This window comes from Odocoileus virginianus, chromosome 10 (genome assembly GCF_023699985.2).
Source record: "Odocoileus virginianus isolate 20LAN1187 ecotype Illinois chromosome 10, Ovbor_1.2, whole genome shotgun sequence".
Classification (NCBI taxonomy): domain Eukaryota; kingdom Metazoa; phylum Chordata; class Mammalia; order Artiodactyla; family Cervidae; genus Odocoileus; species Odocoileus virginianus.
The window spans coordinates 28412672-28426944 of record NC_069683.1 but is presented as its reverse complement, the minus strand read 5'-3'; the positions used below and the strand labels follow the sequence as shown (position 1 = coordinate 28426944).

The following is a 14273-nucleotide window of genomic DNA, read 5'->3' as shown; positions in this document are numbered from 1 at the left end:
GAATAAAAATCCTTAAGACAATGTTAAATTTAAAAAAGGATAAAAGTTGCATAAAATTGCATAAAATTATCCTAATACTGTCAAAGATTTATATATATACTGTATTCATTTGAAAAAGATAAAAATGACATACATAAATATTAACAACAGCTATTTCTTGGTGAAGAAATTATAGGTGATTTTTGTGTTTTAAAGATATTTTTCTATTAAAAACATAATTCTTTTATAATTAGAAAAAGCCATTAACTACTGATTCAATGAAAATACACTGAAATGCTTATAGAGGTTGTCTTGAGGTTGTGCAATTATATTTTTCCTTCTCCTATTTTGCTGTATTTTCCAAAATAAACCTATATTATTTAAATCCCCTGAAAATACAAACAAAAAGAAAACAAGATGCATTCTTCATGCTATCTATGTCAAAGAGGTCAAATATTATAAAAACTACTCTTTTAATTGAAGGAAGTAAAAACTGCTCATGATATGATTATTGATTTTTGTTGCACCAATTGCAAGTGGATTTTATAAAGCTGGAATTAGCTGATAAAACTGCTATCCACAATATATTATTTTGGATATGGGATGGATACCTTATATATTCTGTCTGAAAAAAGAAAATAGAGCCTCAAATTAAGGCTGCTATTCTGTATCAATCCAAATAGTCAACTCTCCATAGCAGGGAGCATAGCAAAGAGCTTAAGAACTTAGGATCTATAAAGACTTGGGATAGAGTCCTGGCTTTGTCTTTTATTAGCTTTATTATTAGGGTGAGCTTAGACCTAAGTTATTTCACTAAATCTCAGTTTTTTCATCAAATTGAAGATAGCAGGTACCTGATTCACAGACTTGTTTTAATGATTAAATTTGATAATATCCATTCAGAGCCTTTAGCATATTATCTAGCTTATGATAAATACTAAACAGAAATTTAAAATTATAACAATAGACAATAAATCATAAGTATTATTATTGTTTGAGCCTGGAGAAATTTCTAGTTGAAGATACGAATATAATTTTAAGTATGCTCCAAATCCCTGGTGTGACTAAATGGTAAGGCAAAAGTCATAATCACTTGAAGTACCTTTTTCTGTGGGGTTTTCTTTGTGTAAATTTGGAAAGTAAGATTAGAATTCCACCAGTGTTTGATCATTGGGCCACCAAACTGTACTGGAAACACAGATCTCTGCTGGAATTTCACCACTGTAGAGAACCAGACACAAAAGCACATGTCACACCATCTAACTAGAGCCATTTCACCAATTCATGCCTTGATACCACCCACCTCTCTTTCAAATCTAACTAAAATCTCTTTCAGAAATCCAATCAGTGTAATTTCATAAAAGTGTTAAGGTTATAGGACTTTGACTCTGTGCCTCCTACCGTGATCAGTCACTTCAAGCAGTCAGCTGAGAAGCTGACTGAGGGGAAGGGAGCCGTGGAAGCCCTGGCAGCAGTCCTGGCCCACATTTCGGTGCTATGTCGGTAGACCAGTGCTCCTTAACTGAGATGTGGGCTTTGTGACCATGATCTTGTGGTGCTCAATGGAAATGCCAAACATTCGTTATGGTTGGAAAAAACTTAAAGAGCAACTGGATGAGGATATTGATTCCAAAGTAAAGGGAATGGTCTTTCTCAAAGGAAAGCAGGGTGTTTGCTTTGATATCCCCACTGCATCAGTAACAGAAGTACAGGAAAAGTGGCATGATTCATGGTGCTGGCAGTTTTCTGTGGCCATGGAGCAACCAGAGCTGGAAGGACCACGGGAAGGATATCACAACTTCTGAGGACAGCGGGAAGGCAACTGAGGCTTCAGGGGACAGCAGAAAAGAAGTAGAAGCTTCAGAGGTCAGTGAGCAGGAGGTGGCTACACAAGGAACAGATTCCAAAACAAAGGCCAGAAGCGGAGTTTTAATAAAGCATTCAGACAGTACTTTGAAGGAGAGGATTTATTTGGCAAAAACAGAACAATGTGCAGCAACATGGAACTGAACATTATTTTTCAAAGTTAAAAGCACATTGTATTTCCTTCCTGACCACTTTCCTAGTCCCCATCTCTTTAAGAGAGATAAGCTTCATCTAAATTATTTCATATGACTGATAACAGCCATTTATAACTTTATTGTTATTTTTATCTTGGGTATTACTTTGGAAAAGGTGTACAGATTCATTACATATTCTAATGTATTGTCTACAGATTATAAAGTAAAGTCAAGGATATATCGGAGAAGGAAATGGCACCCCACTCCAGTACTCTTGCCTGGAAAATCCCATGGATGGAGGAGCCTGGTAGGCTACAGTACATGGGATTGCTAAGAGTCGGCACGAATGAGTGACTTCATTTTACTTTTCACTTTTGTGCACTGGAGAGGGAAATGGCAACCCACTCCAGTATTTTTGCCTGGAGAATCCCAGGGACAGAGGAGCCTGGTGGGCTGCTGTCTATGGGGTCGCACAGAATCGGACAGGACTGATGCGACTTAGCAGCAGCAGCAAGGATATATCTGCTGATACTTAAAAAAAAATTTTTTATTGAAGGTAATTGTTTTACAGAATTTTGTTGTTTTCTATCAAATCTCAACATGAATCAGCTAGTTTAAGTTGACCTGTCTTTATACTTAGAAATGTCTTTTAATAGTAGACTTCCCTGGTGGCTCAGATGGTAAACAGTCTGCCTGCAATGCAGTAGACCCATGTTCGATCCCTGGATTGGGAATATTCCCTGGAGAAGGAATGGCAACCCACTCCAGTATTCTTGCCTGGAGAATTCCATGGAGAGAGGAGCCTGGCGGGCTACAGTCAGTCCATGGGGTCACAAAGAGTCAGACACAACTGAGCGACTATCCCTATAGGACTGAAATAACAAAGACAGAGAAAATCCTGGGTACAGTACAGAGAAGATAAGGAGGGCTACGGTGCTCTGCTTTGCTATGAGAAATCATCAGTGTCAAGCATATGAGCACTGGATGTGTAAAGAGACATACCATACACTTCACTGGGTATAAGGTATGGCTTAGTGTTTTAAAAGACAAGTTGATAGGTAGTATAATGAAAGAAGGGAGATGGCTGGACAGTGAGGGATAAATGAAGAGAAGAACTAATTCAAAAGCTGTAATAATGAAAATGAGTTTATTTTCTGACTGAAGACTAGGGGACTCCTCTTGTCACACTTGGACAAGTGTGATGTTTGTTTGCAGTGTTGGGCAGAATGGAGTCTGTTTTTTAGATAGAAAGGAAAAGGTTTCTGCTGTAATACCAAGTGTGAATGGGATAAAATGATAGCAGTATCTGAGTCCGTGCTCCCTGCTATGGGGTTTTAACAGGATTTTAAAAACAGGAATGTGGGGTAGAATCATTTGATATATGAGTAAGTTCTGTTATTTACTAATGAACCACTTTAGCCACAATTTATCACCTGAAAAACGATCTTCCAGTTCATTCACTTCTAGATCCTTAAAATGGATCTGAAGAACCCACACAAAAATGCCCAGATACAGGGAACCCACTATCTCTAATATTCATTCAAACAGCCCACTTGATCTACTGATCTCTATCCTTACCATCTTAATTCTTGACTCTATTTATTTCTCTTCGTACTCATGGACAGGATCTGGGCCTTGTTATTTGGATCCATCCACAGAACTGTTAACAAAAGGTCTGGTCCCAATAAGCCCACACTAACTAGATCAGCTTCTCTGCTTCTCCCACCATGGAAAGAGAAGTAAGACAACACCTACGCCTCATTGGTGTGCTGAGAGGATCAACTGAGGCAACAGATAAAAGAGCACTTTAAAACTTTAAAACACTACGAAACCTTTAAGACACTATAAAATCTCTTTTACAAAAAGAACTTTATATCAACCTGGTGGTACTCGGATTTCTCCTTATTACTTAAGTATGTCTTGGCACTGTTATTTTATTTCTTACATAATTCTGCTTCTTAAGCTCATTATTAAACTAAAAGTGAGTTAAAGCAATAATGGAAGAAGAAATTCATGTAAACAAATTGCTAGTAATATCCCTAAAAGACTTTTTTTTTTTAAAGAGCTGAAGGAGATACTGAAAATATCTTGTCCATTGCATGTCATTATTGAGAGCGGCCCACAGATGGAAAGGCCATTGTGTCCAGGGTCATAGAATTAACTGTCTGGTATAACTAGAGCTAGAACTCTTCCAATTCTTGACTTGATGCTTACTCCATATGTCCCATATTATCCTTCTCAGAATGACAAAATGAAAACTCAGTCTCTGTGGCCAACAATAATAATGCATGAGAAGTAATACAGATTAAGTGCACACAATTTGGAATCAAAAACGTTCTAGGTGCAAGTTCTAGTTCAACCATAAATCAGTTGTATTATCTTAGACAAGTTACTTAACTGATTTACATCTTAGCTTCCTCTTTCCATCTATATTTACATGTTTTAAAGGATCACATGATTAATGTATGTAAAACACTGATAATTTAGTGCCCCCCAAATGTAAACTACTATTAGTTACATGCTATTTTAGAGTTTAATGCTTTTACATTCATTATCCTATCTGATTATACATTAAGCCCTTGTGTAATACAGGCAATCCTTGCTTTGCAGATACTATGTAAACTGAAACTCGTGCATATCAGAACCATGTCCTTGCTGTATCTCAATTTTATAGATGGGGAACGTGAGGCTCAGAGAAATTTTAAGGAGCTCATCAAATGTCATATGGATAGAAGGAGGTAGAAGAGGGAAGACCTAAGAAAAGAATCCAACATTTTTCTTTGCATTGGGGTTTGATAAAAGCAGATTAATTGCATTAAAGCTTCTCAAACATACTTTAGCCAGCAGAATCAATTATACACTCTCAAATGCTTTGAACAAACCTACACAGTACCTTTTGTTGCTATCAATAATTTAAGTATACAGAAAACATATGAAAAATGTAAGTGTCCTAATTCTTCCTTAAGGTGATGGAGAAAGTGAAACAAATGACTCTAGTAAAAGAGTATTTTAAATTACTTTAGGTGCTGTTTTTAAGGGCAAATGAGGATTTATTTTAAGGGTATTTATTTTTAATGCTTGGGCTGGAAATACATCAAATAAGAAATGATGTGCAATACTACTCATTGAAGCACTGTTTTTAATAGCAACGCATAGAAAGCAACTTAAATATTGAAAGTTGAAGTATTATTGCAAGTCAAAAAACCAGTCAGTAAAATCACATATCGTAGGATTCCACTTGAATCAAATGTCCAGGATGGGAAAATTGAGACAAAGTAGGATAGAGTTGCTTAGTGAAAGGGGGCAAAGAGAGAACTGAAGAATGAATGCTAGTAAGTATGGGATTTCTTTTAGGTGGGATAAAAATGCTCTAAAATTAAGATTGTGGTGATGGTTATACAACTTGTGAATATATTAAAAATCACTGTGTTGTATACTTCAAATTGGTAATGACATGGTATATGAATTGTATCTTGATAAAGATATTTTAAAAAGGGAAGAAAAGAAAAACAATAATAGCTGCAAGAACATGATTTAAGAATCAAGTTTTGAGTCAGAGTTTCAGCTATGTCACTGCCTTGCATGAGAATAGCCTGAGGACAGGATAAACCTCTGGGCCAGTTTCCTCACTTATAAAGGAATAAGATAAAGTCACCTCAAAATTCTTCTACCTCTAAGATTCTATGATAATATAGGAATATATGAGTAATTAGATTCAAAAATCCTCCCAAAGTCAAAATGTCTAAGGAGCAGAAATCAAATTCTCTCTTACCTCCATCTATAATTTTACTGGATGCAAGTCGAACCACCTCAGTAATTAAAGTGGTCTTTGTCAATCCATTTTTGGAAAAGCCCACAGGAAAGTGATATTCCACAAAGAAGGTGCTAAAAAAATCAAAACAATTAAAAAACAAACCAAATAATAATCTTATTTTCTGATAAATCCTACATATCTTTCAAGGCCCTATTTTTAGAACCCCAGGTCCTCAGAGGACTTCCTCTTTTCAAAACCTTCACCAATCTTGCGTTCCTACAGCACTTTTCATATAAAACATTTCTTTTGGCCCCTAAAGCCCTATTATAGCAGCCATTCAAATGTTTCTCTCTCCTGCTGACCGTAAGGCAGGGAAGAACAGAGCCTGGCTCTTAAATTTCTTTATTCTCAGACTTTTCATGCTCAGGACCTAGTGGGAGATTCAGTACATTTTATTGATTGATGAAGCATATGAAAACACTAAGTACAATATAATTATTTCCTCTCATCGCAAACACTTTCCAGAAATGGCAAATTTAGTTTTCCCATGTGAGAGACATACCGCTTTTTTGATGTCAGTTTAGGTGGTCTCCCAGGAAAAGTTTTTTTGCCAGAGGTATCCTGAGGACTATCTGGAGGAAGTCCTATTGTTTCGATGATGATTCTGACTGAATGTGTTCTACCCAGAAGGGTCAGTTTATCCACATTTAGTGTCATCACTTGGGCATCTTCTGGAGTTTCTGATAGCATCTGCTGTTCAACAAGATTTCTGAAAGGAGTTCATACAGGTAGTAAGGTAGACTTCAGAAGCCAAATATGAAACGATCTAGTTTGTACAGGTAACAGGAGAAAAGAAGGGCAGCAGGCATCTTAATGCACAAGTTATCAAAGACTGAGAAACGGCCTTAGTCCTAATTTACAGTGAAAAAATCCAAAAAACTATAAAAACATTCTTATAATCCAAAGGCTTATCTCCACACAAGTATAGAAACTGATATCAGAGAATCAGGTTTTCAACAAGACTTTAGTTCAGTTACTACTTTAATATAAACTACTATCATTACTTTTGTGTATTCCTTTTCATTTGCGTTCTTTATGTATACTTTCTACATTAAGTGTAACAGAGTACAAATACAACCCAGAATTCTGCTTTCTCTCTTAACCATTTTACTACATCCATCTTTTCATGTTATTACATGTTTAAGGACTGCAATACTTAATGCATTACTGTAATTCACTTAACCAGTCTGACAGTGTTGGCAAACACAGATCATTTCACATGAGGAGATCTTGTGAAAATCATCTTTCCTTGCTTTTGCCTCTAAACAAGCATTCATAAAGAGGCTCACCTATTTTTCTTACCCATCTCCTTCTTCGACTTATGATCATTTGACTCTAAAACCTTAGGAGATCTGGCAAGAGCTTTTGACTGGCTCATTGTTTTAGAAGGGACATCATCATCTTCACTGAAGATATCACTGACGCTGGTATCAGATTTCTATCAAGGGACAGAAAAGAGAAGAGAGGCACTAAAAGATAACTGCTTTGGGGACAGAGGTAATGAAAACATTTCTCTGAAAGTAGTAATCAAGAAAGAACTGATACTAGGGAGACAATCCTGTGTTTCTCTTGGTTACACAAAAATAACCCAAAGTTCATAAAAATAACCTGCAAGTTCAGTTCAAAGGAAATAAACAAAATTAGATTCTTCTTTCAAATTATTCTCAATAATAACAACAACTATTTACTGATTGCCTACTATGTATCTGGTACTATGTTAAATGCTGCATGTGTATTTTTAGTACTTATTACATTCCTATAAGGCATTCTCATCTCAAAATTTTTACAAATGAGAAAATGAACGCTGAGAGAAGTCAGGTGCCTTTAAGATTCACAGCTGCTGCTGCTGCTGCTAAGTTGCGTCAGTTGTGTCTGACTCTGTGCGACCCCACAGACAGCAGCCCACCAGGCTCCTCTGTCCCTGGGATTCTCCAGGCAAGAATACTGGAGTGGGTTGCCATTTCCTTCTCCAATGCATGCATGCATGCTAAGTCGCTTTAGTCATGCCTGACTCTGTGCGACCCCATAGACGGCAGCCCACCACGCTCTGCTATCCACAGGATTCTTTAGGCAAGAATACTGGAGTGGGTTGCAATTTCCTTCTCCAAGATTCACAGCTGTAAGTAGTAGAGGCAGATCTTGATCTCCATGGGTTCCAAAGCCTCTATTTTTACTAAAGTTTGAGGCAAAATGATTGTACAGTATCACCTAACTATATATATGGGTGCAAAGACTAATTTTTTTCACCACTCTAATGAAGTGCACAAGGCTCAGGAGGTAATATGTTCTAGGCGGAAAAACATGGGCTTTTTGCCAGACCAGGGTAAGAATTCTAGTTCTGCCACCTATTAATAATTACTAACAATTAACATCTCTCAAGTCTTTATTTCATGATATGTAAAAGAGATGACACTATCTCATGGGGCTAGCAAAAGAATTAAACGAAATAATCAATTTAAAACATTTTGGACAGTTCTTAATAACAGGTAACAAATTCTCTGGCACACAGAAAATGTGTAATCAATGTAAGTTCCCATAGCTAGTGGGAAGTTGCTATAAAACACAGGAAGCTCTGCCTGGTGCTCTGTGACAACCTAGAGGGGTGGGATGGGGTGGGTTGGAGGGAGGCTCAAGAGAGAGAAAATGTATTTATATTTATGGCTGATTCATGTTGTTGTATAGCAGAAACCAACACAACGTTATAAAGCAATTATCCTCCAATTAAAAAACAAAGTAAGTTCCCTTTCTCCTACGGGTAACGGTATCAGTGATGACTTTTATTGTAGAAAGTCAAGAAATCCTAACAATTCACAATGTCCTTTAAATCCATCTCCTCTTTTCCAACCCCACTGCTAGCTACCACTCTCATTCTGGCTCTTTCTGTCTTTCTCTCTGTCTCATGCTTCGAATACCAAAAATGGCTTCCTATCTGCTCCTGTTATTCTCCTCTCAGCTGGCTGCCTACATAATTGCTAGGTTAACATTGCTAGAACACTATGTAGGTCATGTCATTTCCTCCTCACTTAGTATTCAAATACTTTCACAGACTGGTTGCAGTGTGCCAGCTAACCTTGTTGATGTCCCCTCCACATGAATTCTTACCCAATCAAACTAGATGCCTGGTAGTACACAAACTGCTTCTCTAAACAGGTCATGCTTTCTATTCCCATTTCACATCCTTTATCGCCCTGAAACTATTTTTCAAGTCTCAGTTAAAATCCCTTATCCCTCACGATGCTCCCTCCTGACAATCTCATGTAAAAGTTCTCCCTGCTTCTTCTGTACCCTGGTAGTTCTCAGTCTTTCCACTGAGCTGATATAAACTACATTGTATTTCAGGTATCTGTGCTGACCTGGAGAAACAGAAAATAGGGAATACGACAGCAATCTTCACAAATATAAAGTATTATTTGTGGAACAGTAAATGAACTTATTTTGTATATACTCTGCGGGCTCAGTCGTGTCTGACACTGTGACTCCATGGAATGTAGCCTGCCAGGCTCCTCTGTCCGTGAAATTTTCCAGGCAAGAATACTGGAGTAGGTGGCCATTTCCTAGTTTAAGGGATCCTCCCAATCCAGGGATCAAACCCTAGTCTCTTGCATCTCTTGTACTGGCAGGTGGATTCTTTACCACTGTGCCACCTGGGAAGCCCCATATACTCTGCTGCTGCTGCTAAGTCACTTCAGTCGTGTCTGACTCTGTGCGACCCCATAGACGGCAGCCCACCAGGCTCCCCCATCCCTGGGATTCTCCAGGCAAGAACACTGGAGTGGGCTGCCATTTCCTTCTCCACCATATACTATAGAAGATGCTAAACCAATGAATGGAACATATAGCTTGATATACGAAAGAACTTTGAAAATGCTAAAACTGCCTGAAAAGAGAATGTTCTTTCTTAAGGGTCAGTAGGGATATTTGTTCCCCATGAGGAGAGGTACTTTTGGAACATCTGTATCTGAAAAGATACCAGTCAAGGGTGGTTCTGAGAGTATACCTACATTAGCTCTTCCTTCAAAGAGCTCTCAGGAAGCCATACACTATATTAAGACCATAGGCTTTGGACTCAGGCAAACCTGAATTTGAATCTTGGTTCTAACACTTATTTACATGTGTACTTGGACAAAATAATTTATCTTACTAGTCTTATCTCCTCATCTGTAGAAATAAGGTAACACCCTCCTTTTCAGACTGTTGTTATAATTAAAGTATGCAAAATGAATAGCTTTCTGTCTGACAAGTGGTAATGTGCCTACACCCACTAATATTATTAATAACTCTATGATTAACACAAGAGAAGTAATTATTTAATTAATTTCTCCAATTCCTAAGCTTTCAGATTCAGTAACTTACAGGTGCCATATAAAATAAGTTCTCCAGGAGACTCTGGTCATACTGAGGGTCACTGGGCTCACTGCTGCAATACACAGCACTGCCAGGAGATGGGGAATCTGGAGGAGAGCCTATGCCATCCCAATAGCGACCTTGGGACAATTCAGCACTGCAGAAATAAGAAAAAGAAAACAGAACTTTAAAAGAAGTTTCATCTTAGTTATTCTTTTTTTGCTAAACATTCCAAAGTTCTAAATATGGAAGAAAATACATGAAACAGAGACTTACATTATATAGAAGACTATCTAATACTTTTATATCATATTCCTCCTCCTCTGGGATGTCAACAACTAGCACTCAAAAACTGCACTACAGACACTGATTGTGATCTCATTCATTTATTGAACAAACATTTTACTGGGCACCTATTATGTGCCAGGCATGATGTCAGGTCCTGAATGGTACAGAGATGGCTAAGCTAACTTGTTCTACTCTTGTGCTGCTCATGGTCTAGTAGGGAGGGAAAAAAAGTAAAGAGCAGATTATAATTCAATTGAGTTAAATGTTATATACTTTTTTTTGTGAAGAATGACTAATTCATAAACACACCTTCTTCTATTAAGCAAAAATATATGTATTTAGGTTATTTATGGAAAGATCAGTTCTATGTGGAGTGGAGAAATAAGTAAAATAGATACTCTACTTATAAAGAGTTTGTAAACTAATAAGAAAGATAAGCATACAAATACATGTATATTTTAGTTTCTTCTATAGTAATTAGCATTTAATAAACATCTACAAATAAACTTATTGATTCTTAATGAACATATTAATTACTGAATATATGCCAAACACTGAACTAAGCATTTCAATTAATTCTTTCAACTCTGCTTCCCTTTCAAGGCAGCTGCTATACTTTTTTTCCCCTTCTTTCTCAAGAAAATAATACATGATCACTACCTTCAAATTATAAGCATCTGCTTACAATTTGGGAGACCTGGGTTCGATCCCTCGGTCAGGAAGATCCTCTGGAGAAGGAAATGGCAACCCACTCCAGTACTCTTGCCTGGAAAATCCCATGGACGGAGGAGCCTGGTAGGCTATAGTCCATGGGGTCACAAAGAGTCGGACACGACTGAGTGACTTCACTTTCACTTTTCACCTTCAAATTACACCGTGTTCGTAAAATTCTTGGAACAGAGATGCTCAACAAATAGATGTTCAATAAGTGTTCCTTTCTTTAACCTGTAGCAGAGCTTCTCAATCTTAGTGCTACTGACATTTTGGGTCAAATGAGTAACTGTTACTGGGAGCTACCATGTGCATTCTGGATCTCTGGACTCTACTCATCAGAAGCCAATAGCCTGAAAGCAATCCCTCCAGGTGTGATAACCAGAAGTATCTTCAGACATTTCCAAATGTCCCATACAGTGGGGATAGGGGGGGACTGGCTTCCAGCTGAGAACCACTGATCTATGGTAATCTCTCTTTCAAAGGTTAAGAACAACTTCCTAACTGCTCAAATCCAATTAACAACTTCACAATCCACACAGCTTCTCTGCAGCCTGTGAACACTGCTCCTTTTTGAAGCTCTTCTTGATGTTCTACACAACTCTCATTTGCCACTTATGGATCCCCTCTCCCCTCTAGTTGCTTTTCTCCCCTCTTTGGAACCCTTTAAGTTATGAATATTTCTACTGCTCAGTATATAGTCCTCCACTTTTTACTTATTTTTCCAAATTAACATTTCTTTGAATGTATTCTTGTCTACGACATATCAAAAAAGCATGCCATTTCTCTCCATGCAATACTTAGGACATACTTATACAGAAACTGAGAGAGGTCAGAGGTATACTGCACAGGCCAGTGGCCTGGGGTTCCTGTTGCTGCTGCTAAGTCACTTCAGTCGTGTCCGACTCTGTGCGACCCCATAGACGGCAGCCCACCAGGCTCTGCCGTCCCTGGGGTTCTCCAGGCAAGAACACTGGAGTGGGTTGCCATTTCCTTCTCCAATGCATGAAAGTGAAAAGTGAAAGTGAAGTCGCTCAGTCATGTCCAACTCTTTGCGACACCATGGACTGCAGCCTACCAGGCTCCTCCGTCCATGGGATTTTCCAGGCAAGAGTACTGGAGTGGGTTGTCATTGCCTTTTCCAGGGTTCCTGTTGGGAGGGCAGGAAAAATAAAAGTTGAAAAAAAGGAGAGGGGGCCTGGAATTTGTCTGTATTCTTTGGCTACAAGACAAGTCCACTCTCTTCTTTTTCTTCTTAATCATGTTTTAATCAAGGGAAACATGTACATGTACATATTTTAAAAGTCAAATAGGATCATAAGACATAATGAGAAACAGTAGCTGCCTGCCTCTTTAGAAGTAATCACTTTCAACTCCTTGTTTCTGCTGGTACTTACCTTTATATTTCTAAGTAACACATGTGTGCTGCTATTTTCTGATTTTTTAACTTTTCTAAATGATTTATGGACTTTGTATTATGAAAATGTGAAGGCTCTATTCTCTTAAATCATTATTCTTGGAAACAGAGTTCCCTTTCCACCATCTTCTCAAATTTATATTATAGTTTTCTGTTGTTAATCTTCAGGGTTAACATCGTATCAGAGCCAAGTATAATTTACTACACTTTTTTTGACAACGTCTAGCTTTTCTTGTTTTAATAACTGCTTTATAACAGTTTAAATAAGTGTTTTATAACAAATAATTTTTGTTTAAAGTAGCTTTCTATGTGCCAATTATTACTTCATTATTGAACTCTCCAAGAGAACTGAACATTTCCTCTCGATCTGGTCAAACACAAGAGAAATGTGTTTCCACCTATCCTTTCCCCACCTTAGAAGTATCGCTACAGAAGCCCTGTCCTGCTTCCACAAGCAGTGTCTGCTCTAAATATGGACACAGACCATAAAGCTCCATTTCTCTCTTTTCTCTATTACATCCCCCGCTTCTTGGACTCCAAGCCTTGCTCTTTATTCCTAGATTCTCTTTGTGGCAGAGAATAGCCTGTGGTTTCCTAAGAACTAGTGCAGGAGAGGTAATCTTTTGAGTCCTTGAATATATGAAAATATTTTTACCCTGCCCTCACACAATTGATAGTTTGACTGGAAATGAAATTTGAGATAGATAATTAAAGTTTTCAGAATCCTGAAAGTAACTCTCCATTGCCTTCCATGGAGCTGGTAGAAAAGCCTTTTTAAAAAATATATATAAACATTTATTTATTTTTGGCTCCATCGGGTCTTAGTTGTGGCACTCAGGTTGCAGCACGTGGGATCTTTAATTGCAGCATGCAAACTCTTAGCTCTGGCATGCGGGATCTCGTTCCCCAAGTAGGGATCAAACTCTGGCTCCCTGCGTTGGAAGTGTGGATTCCTAGCCACTGGACCATCAGGGAAATCCCTGTGCTGGATTCTTGATCTTTATGTGCTCTTTTGTGACTGGCTTCTTTCATTTAACATGATTTTTCAAAGTTCACCCATGCTGCAGCATGTTATAGTACTTTCACCCTTTTTCTGGCCAAATAATACTCCATTTAAAAAATCTACTAATCAGATGATAGACATTTTTTACTGTTATGACTATTGAAATTCATGTACATGTTTTTGCATGGACTTATATTTTCATTTTCCTTGGATATATACTTAGAGAGTTGAACTGCTGGGTCACATGATAACTTGATGTGCAACAACTGAGGAACCGACAGATTATCTTCCAAAGTGGCTGCATCATTTTACAGTGCTACCAGCTATCTATGAAGATTCCAAATTTTCCACAGCCTCACCAACACTTAATCTGATTTTTTGATGCTAACCATCAGTGGGAAACCAGCCCTGAATATTCATTGGAAGGACTGATGCTGAAGCTGAAACTCCAATACTTTGGCCACCTGATGTGAAGAGCTGACTCATTGGAAAAAGACCCTGATGCTGGAAAAGACAGAGGCGAGAGGAGAAGGGGATGACAGAGGATGAGATGGTTGGATGGCATCACCGACTTGATGGACATGTGTTTGAGCAAGCTCCGGGAGTTGGTGATGGATAGGGAAGCCTGGTGTGCTGTAGTCCATGGGGTCGCAGAGTTGGACACAGAGCGACTGAACTGAACTGATCCTAGTGGGTATGAAGTAGTATCTTGTTTAC

The 14273-nt window shown here is 38.1% G+C and overlaps 1 protein-coding gene across 8 annotated transcripts in view; it reads right to left on the bottom strand.

The window, feature by feature from the left end:
- The window catches only part of C2CD3 (C2 domain containing 3 centriole elongation regulator), a 123964-nt gene that overhangs the window by 83048 nt on the left and 26643 nt on the right, over positions 1-14273 (bottom strand). For 7 of the 8 annotated variants that reach the window (XR_002311300.2, XM_070473260.1, XM_070473262.1 and 4 more), the window contains 5 exons: positions 10147-10294; positions 7083-7231; positions 6296-6502; positions 5752-5864; positions 1082-1200 (listed from right to left, as the gene is read on the bottom strand). Coding sequence is in view for 7 of the 8 variants with exons in the window: in XM_070473260.1 (XP_070329361.1) it covers positions 1082-1200; positions 5752-5864; positions 6296-6502; positions 7083-7231; positions 10147-10294 (736 nt within the window). In the remaining variant the exon portion in view is untranslated. Of the gene's footprint in view, positions 1-1081; positions 1201-5751; positions 5865-6295; positions 6503-7082; positions 7232-10146; positions 10295-10413; positions 10507-14273 lie in introns of those variants that run through there. The other variant, XM_020879848.2, reaches the window with a different exon arrangement.